This window comes from Barbatula barbatula (genome assembly GCF_947034865.1).
Source record: "Barbatula barbatula genome assembly, chromosome: 21".
Lineage (NCBI taxonomy): Eukaryota > Metazoa > Chordata > Actinopteri > Cypriniformes > Nemacheilidae > Barbatula > Barbatula barbatula.
Genome location: NC_136784.1, coordinates 7,051,240 through 7,070,944, shown reverse-complemented (window position 1 = coordinate 7,070,944; position 19,705 = coordinate 7,051,240). Strand labels below are relative to the sequence as shown.

Here is a 19,705-nt window from a genome sequence, read left to right as displayed (position 1 = left end):
AATAACAGCAGTGTAACATTACCCAAGACAATAAAACAATCCTTTAGGCGCTCTGAAACCTTAAACCCCACACAAACCACACAGTACTTTCCCTAAAACAAGTGGAACTGTAAAAATCTGCGATGTTAAAACTCAGAGCGACAGCATGAAAAGCTAAATTTTAATTTTGAACACGTGGATGTTTAAATATTAATGTACACTCTGAACAACAGTGGTACCCATTCACTTGCAAATGTTTTGTGTCTATACAAAGTGAATCAATGGGTACAGTCATTGTTCAGTTAACAACATTCTTCAAAATATCTCATGTGTTCTGCAGAAGAAAGTCATACAGGTTTAAAATGACAAGAGGATAAGTAAATTATGACAATTTTTCATTTTAGGGAGAACTAAAAAAGGTGCTAGAAAAGACAGAAGAACCATTTATTTTCCCCAAAAAGCCATTCACTCAAAAAAAGGTATTAGAACCATTTCTTTGTTCTTTATAAAGCACCTTTATTGAGTGCACACACATCGATAGCTTGAATGACATATCTTTGACCAAAAGAGTCCTACACTGTGAACGGAAAAGTATACAAAGTAAACAAAATTATTTAATTTCAAAAGAGCGAGGAAAATCCTGTTTTCCATCATATGTCCCCTTTACAGCAACCCGCTGTCGATAAACAAACCCTGAAGGGCTTCACTAAAGCACATCCACTTGTTATGTACGTCTGCATCTCAAAAGCAGGTCCCAATGCACATCACATCCACACGCACAAACAGAACAAGCTCACCCACAGTCAATTCAGCTCTGTGACAAATCTGAGGACGTCCACCAGCTATTCAACACAGTCGCTGAAAAATGCGAGGCCATTCAAATGTCATTCGGTGCGAGGGGACCTGGCTATTTGCATATCTACATATCTACAGCTCAATACATAAAGATACCCATCAAGCCCCTGCAAGTCCGGTATTTCCCCTCAGGTTTCTTCCAGAGTCATCAAAAACACACCGGTCTTCTAATGGCTTCTACAAAATGAGATGGCGAGAACGGCACAAGGACAAGATAGTAAAATGTCAAACTCGTTTTATTCAGAGAGGGTAAGGCAGTGTGGGAGGCGCAATCTGAAGGACGTAAGAGAAGATCTGAAGAAAGAGAAAGAGCGCAGGTGGTGACAGGACCGAAAATCCAGTCTGTCTTTAGAGATAAAGTGAGAGGGAGACTGTAAACATATCCAACAACAAAATATAACTGCTTACCCTCAAATAAAACAACTGCCGTGCAATTCTAGTTTATGATATAACTAACATCCAACTTCCAGCCTAACCCTTGCCTGAACCTTTTCACAACTTAAGTTGTGAAAATTACATTCCGTCATAATTGATTCACGTGTTGTTCAAAACCTGTGTGTGGACACACTGGTGGAACACAAAAGAAGATATATTAGAAGTCGTTTTGTTTCCATGGAAGTCAATGGGGACCAACATTCTTTCTTGGGTAAACTATCCCTTTAAGATAGAACATTGTTTAATATTTTTCTGTTCTCCTCCCACTGACAGTCACGGCGGAATTAGTGTCAAAACATTATCAAAATAACACCAGGGCCCATAATCTTTATGGACTCTTTATCTGAAAGAAAACAAAAGAAGCAGTATTCACTAAATCAATAAAAAGTCAATGGAAAGTCCCTACTAAAACGTGTGTATGTGCGTCAAGCAAAACCATAAACACATCCACAATTTCTATACATGCAAATATATTCAAAATGTTACCCTCTTGTATGAATTTCTTTCCTCTGCAGAACACAAAAAAAGATATGTTGTAGAATGTTGGTAACCGAACAACGGCTGTACCATTTGACTTTGGCATTGATTTGTGTATATACAGTAGACAGGTTTGAAATGATGAGTAAATAATCTAAGAATTAAAATTTGAGTGAACTATCCCTTTAAGTCATTATCAAAGATTCCTATGAGCTCTTAAAATTTGTGAAAGACAACAAACTTCTCGCTACTAACTTAGCGAGTCTATTTATTAACCACAATATTGATTGTTTTTATAACAAGTGCCCCATTCATAATTTTAATGCTGATGCTAAATGATATTCAGTGTCAAAAAAAAGAGCAAATTTTTGCTTTGTTTGTTAAAAGGGTATCCAAGCCTCACTGACAGGGCAGTAGGTCTACATAACAGTGTTTTCCAACCTTTTAATAAAGAGACACATACAAAGACAGGGTCTGGCCTTTGCCATGTTTGTGTATTACTGCAGCGGCGACGTCCAACAGCACCAGGGACATTTCCAAAGGCAAAGGGGTCACTGCTGTTGTCTTTGTGTCTGGACCTCTCTGTGGGACACGGGGGTGGGGGGACGGGACATGGCGTAAGCCGAATGGTCGGTGAGCAGGCAAAGGACAACCATACAAAGACAAACACAGTACCATCCCCTGTGACACGAAGTAAAAATATATCTGTGGAGACACCTGAACTCTATATTTAAGCATGTATCCCAAAACAACTGTCATCTATTGAATGCATTTTTGGGGGAATGGAACACATGACAATACTGAAAGCATGCGGTACAGGAACTAACTGCTGTGTATTGTAAAAGTGTTGCTCAATTTGCATCAACAGCTGGATAGGTTCAGACTAGACCAAACTTACAGATCAAGATGGCTAGTTCGGGAATCGGATGTCTGATCTGCGAGTTTGGTCTGGTCCGCGCCGGATCATCTGGGAATTTCCCACAGAGCCAGCAAGCAATGCGATCACAGCATCCCGGAGAACTAAAACAATCTGTTTGGATTTCCGCCATTTACGTAGGCAGGAAGTTGGTGTGGGAAGGGAGGAAAGGAGAGGTAAAACCATTGTGCATGCAGGCTGATGAAAAGCAAGAGGTGGAGTTGGTCTGATTTTCCACATCCCTAAATCAAATCAGACCTGAATACGGAGTGCTTTGTACAGCTACCTAAAAGTGCCTGCTTCTCATCCGAATGTGACATGCACATGCACGGATGCTTATCGTTACCTGATCTATTGGGACTTGTTGGAAAACTTGTAGTGCGACAAACACACTTAACACAAAATGACCTCCCTTCTTCCGCTAATTTCGTTCTGCAAAGGCTTTTAATGAGGCCCTTTGGGACTGAAATTCTCATCACACAGACCTCGGTACCCTCATACGACTTAAGCACCTATCTGCCTGTTCACCAGATGGGCAATATAACACTTCACATACAAGGGCAGGAGACACTGCACTAAATAAATTGCTACTTACTGTTCCAACTTAGTCATATTGAAAAAGAGCCAGCGACGGTATTCTTGACAATGAGGCTGAGAGAAACAAGATAAACCTTTTTGGGCAAGTTTCCTAAACTTGGATTAAGCACAGCCCAGGAGTATAAATGATGACTCTAACATGAAGATACACGTCATGGAAACCAGCTGTGCGTGTGTGTATTACCAAGGAAGAGTCCTTAAAGGGATAGGTTACCTTCGTGTCAGACAAAACCTCTTTCTTCTGTGAATGACAGAAAAGATATTTGGAGAAAGGTTTTGTGTCCAAACAATGGAAATCAATGGGATTCAATGTTGTCTGCTTACCAACTTTTTTCTATATATCTTCTGGGCTCTGCAGGTTTGGAATGACATAAAGGTGAGTAGATGAAATAATTATTTTGGGGTTGAGCTTTCACATTAAAGTGGATCTCGTCTTAACAAAAGGACCCCCAATAAAACTGCTGTTTTGACTATTTAATTTGTAACAGAGGAGATGTACAGAACATTTTGGTTGAAGGAGTTCACGCTGGCTACAGTGACCTTTTATCGATCATACAGAATTGATAAGATTGTTTTCACCTCAGTGAGTTAAACTTTAACTAAAAGTGTAAAGCATCACTTCCTCTTTTTGGTTTCCGCAAGAGAAAATAAAATAGACGGTTCTGTTGTATTCTGTCATTACGCACAGAATTCAAATTTCACTTCCTAAAATGTATACTGACATTGACTTACATTTGCAGAGTCAAAAAAGGGCAAGTCAAAGTTGAATATACCATCTTTCTGAAAGAGCAATGGCAAAGCAACCACCAACAAAGAAGCCATGTTGTCTACTTTGCCTTAAATTGCTTTATTCGTCCTCATGTAATTTCAAACCTTTAAGACTTTCTTCTGCAGAACACCAAAGATTATATTTTGAAAAAAGTGTGAAGGTAAATTAATTATAATGTTTTTGGGGGGTGAACTATTTTGAATAAGTCCACATTGTCTCCTGTACTACCACTAAACTGTGTGTGCTGTATACAACAACTCAATGTGTAGGCAGCCACATTTATTTCCACAACCCATCAAATGATGTCTTAAAAGGACAGATGTAGAATCTCTGCACTTCAACAATCTTTACAGAGTTCATTTTCCTATCCAGTGTGCATGTTGTGCCACCTAGATTTAGATTGAGACACGGCTTCCATTTTCAGTCAAACAGACGGATTTTCCAGCACTGTGAAAGACAGCCAGGCTTTGGGAATCACAGACGGTGGTATTGGCAGCGATTCGGCCAGGTTTGGATTAATCTGTACGTAGCGCAAGGAGGGGCAAACCTCTCTCCCATTCTCACCCTTGCCCCACCTCCTAGAATCTACAGCCTGCCAAGAGCTCTTCACAACACAATACAGCATATAGAAGTACAGAGGCTAAGGAAAGCCTGCTGAGGGCTATTTCTTTTCTCTTTTCCGCGAGCACACAGCTTTTGTACTTCAATCTGCAAGGAGGGCATAACGGCAGTGCCTTGGCATTGCAAATCTGTTCGTGGCCATTGACGTGCTGAGAACGGTGCCGCGCAGCAGCTCGATCTCTGTATACTCTACACAATTGCCTCCCCACAAGGTTGGGCCCTTCATTTCCTTTCATTAAAGCCTCCGGTTGAAAATTTTAATAAAGGCAGTGTCTAATTACAGAAGCACGGCTCTATAGAAAATCATCAGGCTAATGCCAGTTTTCCCTTCTCCTTTTGATTTGAGACTGATTGATTTTTCTGGAGAGCTGGATTGGTTTTGTTCTCAGTTCCTCTGTTATGGTGAATGCAGGAAACCTAGAGTGCGGTGGAGGGACTGGCGTGAAGCTGACACACCAAGTCCTGACTGACACGTTCTGAATCACTTGTATTTGCCAACCACACTGATGGACGCTTGCCAAATGGTCTCCGTCTGCGGAACTGAAACCAATTTGTACACCGATGACACTGTTGAGACCAGTACCATATAAAGAAAGAAGGTCTGTCTAGATGGAGTTTGCTTTTGAGTTTCAATTCTAAATCCCTTTTCTAAACCATGAGCTTGGTTAATCGAGGCTCTGCTAATACTTAGGGTGCCTGTTTATTTTAAGTGAAGGTCCTGTTTGAACAAATTTTGCTGACTTGCCTTTTTCCACTGACAGGACCTGCAGGATAAATGGGGCCCCAGCCGAGGTGCGGCTTAGAGCAGCTGCCCAACGGACGTTCACCAGCATGTGGTCTGGACTGCACATCTCCGCACGGAGGGTGACAAGCACGCCTCTCTCGATCCAGCAGATGGGACACCTACAATAACCCAAACACAACTCACTCATGTGCTAAATTACGGTCACAAATGGTCTTCTTACACCTTTGAGTCTGACAATTTCGTCCTGCCATTCAGCTTTTCACCAGCAGCATCAAACTCTCCCTGGCACGTAATTGCACTCGGGGAGCCAGACCTATTGAAAAGAAACGTCGGAATGGAAAAAAGGAAAAGGAAAACCCGTAGCAGAACAAGTGCCGCTCTGACAACGTCATTAGAGGAGAGGGTGTTGAACTTCAGCCATAATGAAGTTCTCCGGGTTTCCATGTTCGCTCCCTGAGCGAACAGCACGCCATAATTAACGTTAGCTCCTCCGATCCCAGAGAAAGCAGAAGTTCGGGCCCTTCCCCAGGTGCGTTGACATGGTGGAATGTGATAGGTGGGCGTTTTCATTGAATAATTCTCCCAAGGCCAAAACCAGACTTGGCCCTGCAGTTCAAGGAGGACACTTGCACGCTAGAAGAAAAACAGCCCACCATCATTCACTGAGAGGGTAAGAGCAGCCTCAGAGGCACTTGAGTCTGCAAAGCAAGTTGACCCGAGTGTGATCTGATCCCCTCTCACAGTTGCATGTGATTTACGGCTGCGCCCAAGGCACTAGAGCTACTGAAGAAGCTGTTAAGACTGCCATCTGCAATCAGAGAATGACTTACAGGCGAGAAAAGGCAGAAATTACCATACTATAATGACAAAAAATGCCACCTTGATGAAGTTGGGGTGTTTGCTCTTACCCAGCTGTTCCTTTTTCATATGGATTACAGTCTTAATGTCGAACTGCACCATTAGTTCTCGAATAGCAATTTTACCTGCAACGACCAGTGCTAATGCAAGAAAAAGCATCTTGGCAAAACATTCAACACCGAGTGTGTGTTTTTTTATTTCTGAAGTGCAATGGATTCTACACGAGTACCACGGTTCTGACACCTTCGACAAGCCGGATGATTGACACGCCACAAATCACAACCAGATTTCTGATAAAGGCAAGTGGGGCCCTGTCAGTCACAGGCACTCAGGAGTCCACAGCACTCACAGGAGTCAGACGGATGAAAGCAACATGTTTATAGATCCAACACAATCACAGAGGGCACCAGTGCAACCAATTTTACACACTTAGAGCCAGATTTCCTAAACTAGGCAAAATAGCCAAATTTTCAAAAAAGCTCCAATGTCCGTTGGGGATTTACTAACAAGGCTCACATTAAAAACACAACGCAATATCTCACTCCCATAATGATCCAACACAATCTACTGAGAGCAGCTCAAATTAGCACAGGGTTTAAGACATGCTTTTGTATGCATTAAATAAAGCCGCAAATACCAGTACAATGACAAACGCAAACCTTCGTTAATCGGATTGTGTAATTCATTTAAAATTGTAATTGCCATAAAGTTTGCATCTGAAGAGGATACTTCAACAAAAAGGTCAGTCGTAAAAACAGCTTTGTCTACGCCTTTTCAGTGCTAATTTTCACTGCGTATCTTTAGTAAATACGGACATTAGTAATTTACACAAAAAGAGGCATTTGCACTGCCGATAGCTGCTAGTAAATCTGACCCTTATTATAAAAACGACAATCATATCAGCAGCCTTTGGCAGATTTATAAAACCATATAACAAAAACCATACAATTCCATCTTTTTCTTAGTTAGTTTTTCCAATCTGCGGAGCCATTTAAAACAAAATAGTGAAGGAAAAACATTACAAAAAATATGAAATAATTAATCCTAGGACAATTTGCCTTATACACTCATGTACGATAAATGAATTAAGCATCAACTCAGTTTAAAATCAGTTAACAAAATCTCCTCCAAACACATCTGAGACTTACACTTGCCAACAAAAACTTGAACTTCATAAGGATTTGTGCAGTTTCATTAATACCCTGATGTGAAAAAATGATCCAGGTCTCCGACTCTTCCTGATCTCTTTTTCTAACAGGATGAGAAAGAAAGGTCAACGCAGTGACGAAAGAAAGCACTTTTGATTTCCAAGCAAGACAGACAACTGCTACATGACCTTATTTCTTCAAAGAATTAGTGTCATATCTAAAGACTGAATCCATGCTGGTTTTCTGGATCTCTGCAACAAAAAGGTTAATCCAAGAGGCAATTATCTTTATTGGGCTTGGCCATCCATTAGCCCGCACGCAATCAATTAATCAATAGCCTGTTTTCAGCTCCATCAACAAGCTTCTAATAGGCTGAACTGTACGAGAGGCTTACGTTGAAAGGGTTTCAGTATCCCGACCGGCTTCAGCTAATGACATTTACTTACAAACCAGAGAGAGGCTGAAAAGCTCTTCTGCAGCAGACCGTTAATGTTAAAGAGCCATGGCTAAACAACAAAAGATAGCTGTACCTCTTACTGCCTAGAATACTCTGAGTTAATGCCAACCTGATCTTTCGTGAAAACATAACAATTTTACGAGGTGCCAAGTTCATATATGTTTTTGTATGATTCACATCATAGAAATTCATGATTTGAAGCAAGCATGAAGGTCCTAAACACCACCCCTTTCATTATAAACCCTTGTATCAACCCTTGTTGCAGTTACATTAAAGTATTTTACATCATTTAAGAAGCAACTGGGTCATTTTTATAATTGCAGGTTCATCTGGCATTCAAAAATGTGATTTTTTTTTCAAAGACAAGCTAAAACGCTAAAGTCTTATCTGGTTAGACAAACCCAAGTTCATTCGTTTCTGGATTTGACCTTATTTTTTCCGTCACTGGGTAACTGTTGACTTTTTCTTTTATATTTTGAGCCTAAACTCCACATGGAAGCCATGAACTGCTGAGCACATGGTATGTTTAAAAATACATTTGCATAAAGATAACATGAGCGTTACTAGGGCTGTGCAATTAATCGAAAATTAATTACCCTTCAACAATTACAAAAACAAAAAAATATCTAGGTAAAACGATTATTGTCCTACATTCCATTTTGCAAGAATCCTCTCTTTTAAATGATTAATGATCGTGATCTGAATATTGACCAAAGTAATCGTCATTATGACAAAAATCATAAGCATAAGCAGCCCTAAGCATTAATAAAAAAATTTTTTAAATTTGCAACAATAATATTTGTGTAACATTGTTGACAGTTAATTGATCCACTCTTGACAAGAGAGAGGACATACCTCTTTGTTATTCATTCACATGCTTCTATGACATCACAATATCCAAGTAATGTGAGATTGGGACAATCCATACCTTTATGAAAGGGATTTACCTAGTGGGTAACGTAGTTGACAGTGGTTTCTCGGACAGACATGAAAAACACACCCATCTCATCTAATCTAACTAAAGGCAAAACTAAAAAGGTAGACTTGACATTGATGATTAAAATTGATGACAGTACATTAAAAACACATCCCATGGATGTACAATTACAGAATGACCCAACTACAAACAAACTCGTCTCAAGGCCGCCTTATTTTTATTTTGCCATTTGGTGATGGTTACTTTAGCGAGTAATTTGCAGCATTTAAACACACAGCAATTTGTGTCAACACTGCACATGACAACCCCAATTCTCCAGAAAAGTGACTTCAGGCCAGTGGTTGGATATATCAGATTGAAGTCAAACTGATTTTATGAATGCGGGGTAGAGCACTGTTTTGTGACACTAAAGGCAAAGTGGTATAAAAGCAAAGCCACATGTACGAACGAAAGACATACTGGACATGCTCGACAAAATTGTGAGAAAGAATATATGAATAAAACACTGGTGTTGAATTATTCATCAGATATTGCTGCCTGGGTTCCACTTGAATGCTCACAGCAACTTATGCTCTCGTTCAAAAGCACCAGGGAGTCCCACTGCTGGAGTACATCTGAAAACCGGAGGGGAGCGGAGAGACGGAACACTGAGAAAAATTGTGTTGGGCAACCATATAAACCACTTAAAGCAACAAACGCTCTCCAAGTCAGCCCACACACAAGCTAGCAGCAAGCACTGACCACACAGACCTCAGGTATTGTTTCAGACGGGGACATAAAGGAATACAGGAAAGCTATGTAAACAATTACTGGATTCAGAGGTTATCCCAGTGTAAGCTTCATGGTGGAAGAAATGGACTCGGTATACTTACTGAAAACATTTTTGAAGAAATGTGTCAAAATCTGAGGCCAACTCGGGCATATTGAAAACGCTACAAGACTCATCACACAAGCATACTGAGCCTCATTCTTTCTCAAGGATAAAGATGGCGGGAATGTAAAATCTTAATTAAAAGTCAAATGTATAATTTCTGGACCAAATAATGTTTGGCTTCAAACACCAAGCATTTCAAATATTCTTATATCTGTTCAATTCGAATTTGGTGCAGAATTTACACACTTTACTTTTAGGTGGAAAAAGTGGTTAAGTGTGTATGTGTATGTGTATGTGTATGTGTATATATCTTAGAGTGTCACCATAATAGAGTGATTAATTGTTACTTGCATATAGATATATAGATATAACAATAACTCACTCTCTCATGGCGCAAGATGAACATGGTCATTGCCACGACAGCTACTTCATGAACGTGTGCTTGTTCTAGCTATTCTGTAGATCCAAATATATACAAACATATTTGGATGCCGGCAACCATCAACACAGCAAGTGCAGGAGGAATGGAAGTGAAAAACAGAGATGCAACGTGTGACAGATTTTCAGCAAAGGAGCTCCTCGTAAGAAGAACAGTTTTCTTTGATGTGGTGACAATGCTCACCCAGACACACAGAAAAAACGATGCAGGTTAAAAATAAGTCAGTGCAAAAAACCCTACCATGCTTTCCCACCACCGCATTTCATTTGAAAACAGACGAAGACCCCCATCACATGACTCACCCATAGCTTATGTTAAACAGGTCTCTCTCGTTGAGGCAGACAGAAACAAAAAAAGTCACAGATCGAATTCTGCCTGATGGGAACCCAAAAAGAACATTAGACTAAATGAGGTTACACTGAAAAAACAAGCAGTGACTTGGCCATATCTGTGCATTCATGAAAAACATTAACTAGGGCTTGACATTAACATTTGTAACAGACACAGAAACAATCTGGACATGTGCCATATGTATCTCGTACGTTTTTGAAGTTTCAAAAGGACAGTAAATCTCGAAGGAAAAGGAACAGTAGGATTTGTCACCCTAATGTCATTCAAAACCTGCATGACTGTCTGGTCCCCAATTTAGTATAAAGAATTAAAAGTGCATTTTCCTCCATGAACAACTAGAAACAAAAACAGAGTGGAAACAAGCAAATGGTTTTATATTTGAGTTAAAGATTTTATAGCATGAAAAACATTGTAATTTGTATATAAATTAATAGACCGATCAAGATATTCTAATTAGAAGATCTCTAACATTACACAACATTGTGATTGGCCAGATGCCGTCTACAGCCCCCCCCCCCCCCCCCCCCTTCACTTTTAACAACAGCAACGGCTCAAGCAGTGAACCATGAAGTGTCATGGAACCCCACAAGAGTCGTCAACGTCTCTGTGTGCCCCCTTTGTTTGATGCCTTCCACATTTCAAAAGCTATGGTAGAAATCAGGCCTGTTGCACTGTTGTGAATCTAAGTTCTGAGGGGGAAAAACATGGGGGGGAGGGGGAAGAGAAAGGGGGGTCCGAGGGTTCCTGTGGGGGATGAGAAGGGGCCGTGGTGTCAACAAGGCACAGGCTGCGAAAGAATCTGAGCAAACTTTCACACAAAGGAGCCCCTCAGCGCCCGGGGGCGAGAGAGCCATTTCACTGGAGAGGTAGTCAAATCAAACCATAAAATGGCTTGGGTGAAAGCCATTAGATCAGCTAGCATTTAAACAAAATGCTCTTTCTATAGCAGCCCCCCACTGTACCGTCCCATCTACCAGAAGACATGACACAATTTCGTCAAAGATGTATTGCTTTTTTAAAGCAACCCCCCTTTAAATTCCTCACGATGGAGTCTGACCATCAATGAAAAATGTTTGTTTTCACTTCTCACAGTAATGAAAAAGGTGAATAGTGAGAGCTTTGTTTCCACCAGTCAATGCGGCAAACGCTTGGTGTGATTGAGCGATCGGGACAGACTCCATGAGACAAGTTTGGCGAATTACAATAAAGCTTTAAAAACTCTCCTGGGAGCAGACAGTGTCACTGATGACCCAGGGCAAATGTAGGTCAGTCCTGCTGCCTGCGGCTTCTGAGATGATCCCAATTTATCATGTACAGACATGATCTAAGAAGGATAAATGATACTCGGCCCAGTCTGAAAACATTCAGTTTATGAACATATTGCTCTCATTTACACTTACACATATGAAAGCACCTCTTTCAGCAGGATAATGGCACCGAGGCTCAGGCTTCCCTCATCTTTTATCTAAAACGGTGCCAATAAGGCAAATTATCCTTTCACAAAAGAAAGACAGGTACTCGCTCCAGAGGATGAACGAGTCTTATTTACATCACATCCCGTAATGCATCAATATCAGCTCTCATATCGTCTCTATGAGTGTCCATTCAGTTAAAAGTTGGCAATAAAAAAGAAATCTAATCAGCACAAATGTTTTTTTACAGACAAATCTTAAACTTGTCCTGTTAACTGCTGTAAATAACAAAATCCATTGCAACTGCAAAATAATGTAAACACCTTATAATCATAAATGTAATCTTGTGATTCTTTAGTATGCAGTAAATCATTATTATACCTAGAAATACACCATCTACACTTTCTTTAGATAACCTTTTACAAACACTAAAAAGCACCCCATGTCTCAAAATGTCTACAGAGCCGCACAAACAGGTTTTCATACATTTTGAAACGAGTGTGAACTCGATCTAATAAGTCTGCTATGAAGTTAGGGTGGGTTGCTTCTTTTACCGCTTGCTTAACATGCAAACTGCTGTGTAAGGGGCCATTCACACAGAATGCACCTTTGCAACCTAAAAATGCAAGACACAGTGCTTAGGAATGGATTTTAATAAATCTGCTATTAAGTCTGCTATTAAGTTAGGGTGGGTTGCTTCTTTTACCGCTTGCTTAGCATGCAAACTGCTGTGTTAGGGGCCATTTACACAGAATGCACCTTTGCGTCTAAAAATGCAAGACACAGTGCTCAGGAATGGATTTTAAATAAGCGTAGCGTAGAACACTAGGGTCTCGAGAGGAATCTGCCATGTTGCCATGTCATGCCAACTTGCTACTGTAAACAAAAGCATGCAACGCTTGCCCCGCCTCCAAATTCTTCTGATTGGTTTAATGCTTTGGAACTGACATTGATGGGCAGCGCTGACTGTAAAAGTTGAAATTTGTTTAGCTTGATACAGCGTCTTAGAAACGCGGCGCTGGAATGGAAAAGGCGCTGTATGAATGGGCCCCTTAGGGTGCAAGGCTGGTGTTCAGATGGTGAAAACAGCAGCAGTAGCAGAAGACTTCCTCCTGAGAGCTGGATTAAAGGCCGTGGCTAATACTCATGGCTAATGGTCACGAGAGGGACTGGCACCCTCAGGGCCCAGCTCACGCCACTATAGCACATGTCATGAGGATGACAGAATTTCAGCTAGCACACTACCAAATGCTTTAAGACTATAATCAATGCTCAGATGGAAGTGGAACGGTTGGCATGCTTAACAATACAGAGTGTTTTAGCCCACACTGTCATCCACCGAGCGAATGACCACGCCCATGCACTAGCATGAGAGAAAGAGCACGCCCATCAATGCCGCTTCACTTGGCTGACGGAAGTTTAGCTGTGTTTGTATGCTCACTGCATTTGGGTGATGAATGTTATATAAACGGTGGATATAACGCTAGATTTGGAGATGGTTTGAAACTGAGAGATGGTGCGGTCCCAATGCTTAAAGATGCTGGAAAAGTCATATGTCTGTGTTTTGATGGCAATCGGTGCGTACGCCCATAATGTAAAAAACAAATGGATAATGCGCAGATGTATTGAGTGCTCGTGCTGTAGTGCTGCCCCCCCTGCCTGCATCCAGCAGCTCGTCTTTTTCTGGAAATAATCTTCGAAGATACAACGTATGCAATACTGCTGTATAGGTACTCAAGATTAATATGAGTTTTGCAGAAACTGTGTGTGTTACCCCATCTTTAACATCCAGCTAAATGAAATGCCCAAGCAAGATATGTGCAACTATATTTGAAAATATATTTTACGAACCGCAAAGAGACCATTTCAGAGACCGTTTTTCTAAATTTAAACTTTACTATTTGTAGGTATGTGTTTAGGCAAAATTTACCTTTTTGTTTCATTCTGTGAACTGCTAACAATGTTTCTACCAAATTACAAATAAAAATTATGTTTCTTTTTGCATTTATTTGCAGAAAATATGCTCTGTATTTGTTCAGACCTCAAATAATATTTTTTTATGTTATCACCTCGATATTTATCACAGAATTCATGTGTCTTGTCATCCTGTCCGTCTTTCACATTTGCTGTTGAAAATTCAACAGACACTGGACAGGAATGGCCTCAATACATCTAGAAATGATGATTTGAAATTAAAATTTGGAGTGGTCTCAATTCTTTCTGCGGCTGGGCTGTGTATATATTTATATTACTTCATATTTGACTATGCAATCTGGCTAATTGAAATCATATGTCAAAAATCTTAGCCTTTATGGAAAAACACTGCTATAAACTACAATTTACTATAATTGTAAAAGCCATTAAAAATTTGGTAAGTAAAGAAATAGAGATGGCCTGACATTAAATTTTGTTGAGTCCTGGTCTGCCTTTTTGTATATTAATGTTTGACATTAGGGGAAATGATTACTGAAACGTCTCATTCATAGCTTTCCCTATGACATACAGCCAAACTTGGGGAGTTTTAATTATTTTATAGCATCTCAGGACCATTTAAAAAGCAAAGCATACATTTTTACCTCAAAAAGACCCATACTCAGAAATTCCACTTAACCGTGAACCAATCAATGCCCTGTTCTGAAAATTCCTTTCAGAGGACGTGATTGGCCACTTGCCACCCGCTGTGCTCTTGGCAGGGCAAGGGCACAGGAATGAAAGATGCTTTTTATACTCCACATACCACTTTTTAATTCATACTCTAGTCTAGTAGAAATCATTGACAAGCCTTGGATTTTTTTTATTTTTGCATGTTGTTTACATATTTTTCCTATTAATTTACATTTTGGCAGCAAATGTTTCATACTTTAGACTTTCAGGTGTTGTCACTACATTTTACAGTTAATGCCTGTTATTGAATTAGAACCACCAGTTCAGGATGTGACATGGCACTGCTATGGCTATTTCCGAAAATGCCCAGGGGTCTTTTTCTCAGCCCCTAGGGAATGTTCCTGTCATAATCCCACCGAATGTGGGTCAATTTGTAGGGGGAGTAAACTCGCAGACAGGGATGGACAAAAGGGGGGTCCCAATGCACCCAAACGTGCAAAAGACTAGTGAGACTAGTACTTGACTTTGGATTCAATCTTTCGATTATGAAAAGTGATTTAATTACAGCCAAAACCTTCAAAGAGCTTCTGCTAAGGAAACGCATAAAACCGAACAGCACACATGAATTACCTGCTCTCTTTAACATGCAATTAAAGCGCTGATGCTATGATCAGATAAAGGCCGCCTAGCCCCAGTGCATTATGCACGGAAATATATAATCAACTAACAGTAATTAAGCAGAACTCTATTTGGGCTAATTACCCCCACATTAGCATTTGTCACACAAGCACCGGGCACTACTTTATACGAGTGAGGTGAGAGCATGAAAAATTCATGATATATTAATGTGACAGAGCAATCGTACAGATGACAGAAGTGCCTGAAATTAAACAAATTAAACTTGTGTTAGCACCAGTCCTTGCATGCAAATGTCAATGCAACTTTCCCCCTACTTATCATCAAACAGGAGAGGACGGGTGCCACGAGGACTAGTAGCAGTGCTTGTAGTCGTTACAACAGCAAGATTTGTTATTTTATAGGGCGGTTCTTTAAACAATACTTAATATAGACTAACATATTTGTCAGACACAATTTGGCCAGCTGACTTTTCCTTCTTTCCCTTTTAATTCTTTAATTCTTTCTTCTCTGAATCTTAAAGAAGCACACGAGAAAGAGATTAAATGTTAAACTCCATCCGTGTGTATGGTGCTCTTGAACGGCCTAGTGAGCAGGAGCTGAGAGACACAGTTAATAAAATCAAAGAGAGCAAACGTACACTTATTACAGAAGCACAAAGAAAAACTGTTGACATTGCAAATATTTCAATTTTTGTGCTGTGTCGCATTTTCCGGGAAACAAGATTATGAAGGCTAATACAACCCATATAAGCTTAAGCTTTAAAACAATGATAGAGTAAATGCCCGGATTTCCTAGCCGACTGAATATCTATTGAAATCATTCCCTTCATCTGTATGAGTTCAACGTGACATCTTCCACAAATCACACAGGGTCAGATTGGATATCCGCTGCTCTTCCAGCTGGGGCAGTGACAGACACTGTGCTTTGTGAAACGATACTGAATAAATCTATTGTTTAATAATAATTGGCACTGCAGAGTTATTCCAGTTTGGTAAATTCCAATCCCTGGCATTGAGGAATTTCATTCGTAGGGCTACAACAAATCTGGCAGGCTGACCGTGGGACAGCCGGCGCCCGAAGCCATTCAGAAGCAAATGATTTTAAAAGATGGAAAATCATCCACTCTTAAAAGGTAAAGCCACAACAATCTCAAAACCCTCTGGATAACTACAATGCAAGCAGACGTATGAACTATGATTTTTCATGAAGCCAGAGACATTGCTTGGACTCAACAGAGAGGGCAGCTTGTGGAATAGAGACCTTTTAATAATTTTGTCCAACCCTACAAAAAGCGCCAAATTTATCTGGCAGACCCCCGTTGGCTGGGGCATTTTTGCATGACTCAGCTCGCTCATGTCCCGAACAGCTGTTGGGCTCATACACACACACACTAACTCCCCAGTTAATAGCACAACATCTTGCTGAGAGCACCTCAGCAGCATCATGGAATAGAGAAACATGGTGCCAAAATACCTGCACACCAACGGACATTAGTGACGTGACTAACTAGTTTACTATAGCAGGAGCAAGAATTTCCTGTTGGTGCGTAGTATGAAATCCCCTTAATGAGCACTTGGCTGTTTTGAAGTGATATCCGCCAGGTAAATACTCCCACGGCGTACAGCGAAATTACCTGCGAATTCGAGCGAATCATGATGCAAGGGCAACCTTTCAGGGGTCACATTTTAAACACATAACAGATCAGGAAAGTTATTAAATAACTTCCATCTGGTTAATCAGAAATCACACTTTTATGTAGAATGGCTCAGTGCTGGACTCCAAACTTAAAAATACATTGCCATTATAGTTTATTTACACAGGGTCAGCTTTCTAAGTACGCAAGGTCATGTGCCTGTTCTCTCTGTCGAGGTGCTATATTTCAAGAGTATGAAACGTGTCCAAACAAAGTCGGAATAGGCTGCTGCATCATCTGAGACGAAAAGGTGAAATTCCCATGGTGGGGGTGATTTAAAAGGGATCCAATTGACATAAATAAAAAAATAAAAAAGATTACTACTGTATCCAAGATTGCGTCTGCCGTGTCATTACCTCTCGAAAGCAATAAAAAGTGTTTCACAATCGGGTGTAATAACATGTAGCCGAGGCGCACTGACAGTCTCCACGGCACATGGAGCACCAAAAATATTCAACATGACAAAACAGTGGAAAAATGACACGTTGCTGTGTAAACTGGGTGGCATGGCAAACTGTAAAAGCTTTCAAGTGGTTTGCGTTACAGTGTATACACATACTAGTGTTAAAATAAATTGCGTTTGCCACTACCAACGACTCCACAAAATAGCTACGCATCTAGTATGCAGCATGTAACAACACTGTAATGTAACGCAACCACTTTAGAGTTTGACTATGGTATTTGTAAAACTATAGAAAACACAAATGTGCAATTGTCAAGAAACATAATAAACCTATGGTAATACAAATGTTCAAAAATATGCAGATAACCCATCACTACTATATACTTTTACTATTATATACATCTATGGTCACTCCACTTTTACAGTAATAAAACAACTTTCCCACAAAAAACAATTACCGTGGTAACAATTTTTCCAAAACACCTGTTACTGTAAACCTGTAATTAAATACATTTTTTACACTTAAAGCAGTGTAGGAAACTTTAACAATGAGCCTCGAGAAGTGTATCCACAGTTTTAGTGTAGCAACAAGACCTACTAGGGATTTTGAAGTGTTCGCGTGAATTTGTATACAGTACATTTTCCCAAAGAAAAGCAGAAGTTTGCTCATGACTTACTTGTCATACTCGGCGTTGTCCTTATCACACCGCGCGTCCTTGTGTTTCTGCCAGTCTTTGCCATGCTTGCAGGTGGTGAGAAGAACTACATCCTCCGCGTTATGAACATGATATAAGGCATTCCTCGTGTCCGAGCCGATGCCGGTCAGATAGCGTTTCCCTTTAAATACCAACATATATTTTCTAAAAGGTGGAATGGTGTTATATTTTAAGAAGCCCCTCTCCCCACCGGTCCTTGGGTGATCCTTGGAAAACAGCGGGATGGACACGTCAAAGTTGGGTCTGAAGTTCTCCGTGCTGATGCTCGCTTTGGCCAGCATGGCTTGACCGATGTCAAAGCCCAAGTCTTCCGTGTAGTCGGGCCACGTGCCTGAATACAAATTAAATATGAGGTGATTCCTACCACTGTTCCACAGAGGCAAGCTCTGCACCTTTGTTTTGAGATTGTGCACATATTGTGGAGACAACTGGTCTCGGTCAAGAGTGTCCAGACTTAGGATAAACAGACACGCTTGACTGGGGTCCGAGGTGTAGAACTGAGACCCCTCGACGGTGGATAAAATGTTCTGATAACTTTCTGAGATCTTCTCTCCCTTCTGTTGGGGGTACACGTACACTTTGAATCCGTTCCGTTGACAGAGAGAGAAGTCGAAACAGGACTGCATGCGGCACCTCTTGCCCTTGTAAACGCTCGAGTTAACGTCTCTCTTTTGCCGGGGCGATATGTGAACGTTATATTCCTCCGTGTCCGACTGATCCCACGGGCTGAAGTGTTGTAAAGGATCCGAGAAGTGCGGCCAAGGCTGCTCGGGACGATTATATCCATTGCGGCTGCGGTCATGCCGGCTCCTGGACCCCGTGGCGGCCGGACCCGGGACCCCCCCTCCTCCAAAGTAAAAGAGCAGAACTAGAAAGGCGCCAGTCAAGAGCGAGATAAGATATCGTTTTTTGGCCTGCATGTGTCCTGAAGGCCAGATCGCGGTGTTTGCAAATAAATCTCGAGCGGTTGGAAGTTTGTCTTTCACCAACACCTCCTCCGGCTATAGTGCTGCTCCGCCATCTTCCAGCCTGCGAGGATTTACAACTCACGTCTCCCCTCTTCTTCTTCAGATTCCGATCACCTAACAACAAGCGTCCGATCCAGCGCATGTGGGCGAATTCACATCGGTTTCCGCGCTCTCCCTCGTCTGTCTAGTTGCAACATTTTACGTCGCGCCTCCAAGTACCTGTGAAGACAGAAGCCACGTTATTAACGCAACCGCGTTATTAACGCAACCGAAACCGGTTATTCAGCACTCACGTTGGATAAAATGCGTCGTTGGACTTGCACCGGAGAGTTGCGGCGACACCGGCTCATAGAGTTTGTCTTTGAAGAGCAGCGGGTCCCGTTGGAAAAAAACGATAAAAGTGCCTGTTAACACAGCTACTGATGCTTATATCCGATGTTTCCAAACTACGCGTCCATACTAAATGGAATCCCACCCCTCGCGGCTTAACTCCAGGTACCTTCGAAACGATAAGGTAAAGCGCAAGTGACACAGGACAGTTCACCGGAACGACGGTAACCTTACGAATCCCTGCATTTCTCTTATTCCCGTGCTCTCCGTAGACCTTCACACACGTTAGAAGTAGATTTCATCCGGACACAGTGAGGTTTCGCCTTCGGTAAGTTACAGAACCACGAGGACAGTTCGCGAGTTCCACAGGATGTTTGCTTAACAAATAGAATGAACGGAGTTCCTTGATCCGCGAGCTCAATCACCTTTTGCTCAGTTGTTCCGATTGTTACACTGCTACATTCCAATCCCAACACGACGCC

At 41.1% G+C, this 19,705-nt stretch overlaps 1 protein-coding gene across 1 annotated transcript in view; it reads right to left on the bottom strand.

Annotated features, from left to right (window-relative positions):
• The window catches only part of ext1b (exostosin glycosyltransferase 1b), a 65,943-nt gene extending 46,238 nt beyond the window's left edge, over positions 1-19,705 (bottom strand). Inside the window, exons 1-2 of the mRNA XM_079484619.1 lie at positions 19,187-19,705; positions 17,887-19,112 (exon numbers count right to left, since the gene is read on the bottom strand). Of these exons, the coding sequence (XP_079340745.1) occupies positions 17,887-18,845 (959 nt within the window). The 5' untranslated portion in view covers positions 18,846-19,112; positions 19,187-19,705. The remainder of the gene's footprint in view (positions 1-17,886; positions 19,113-19,186) is intronic.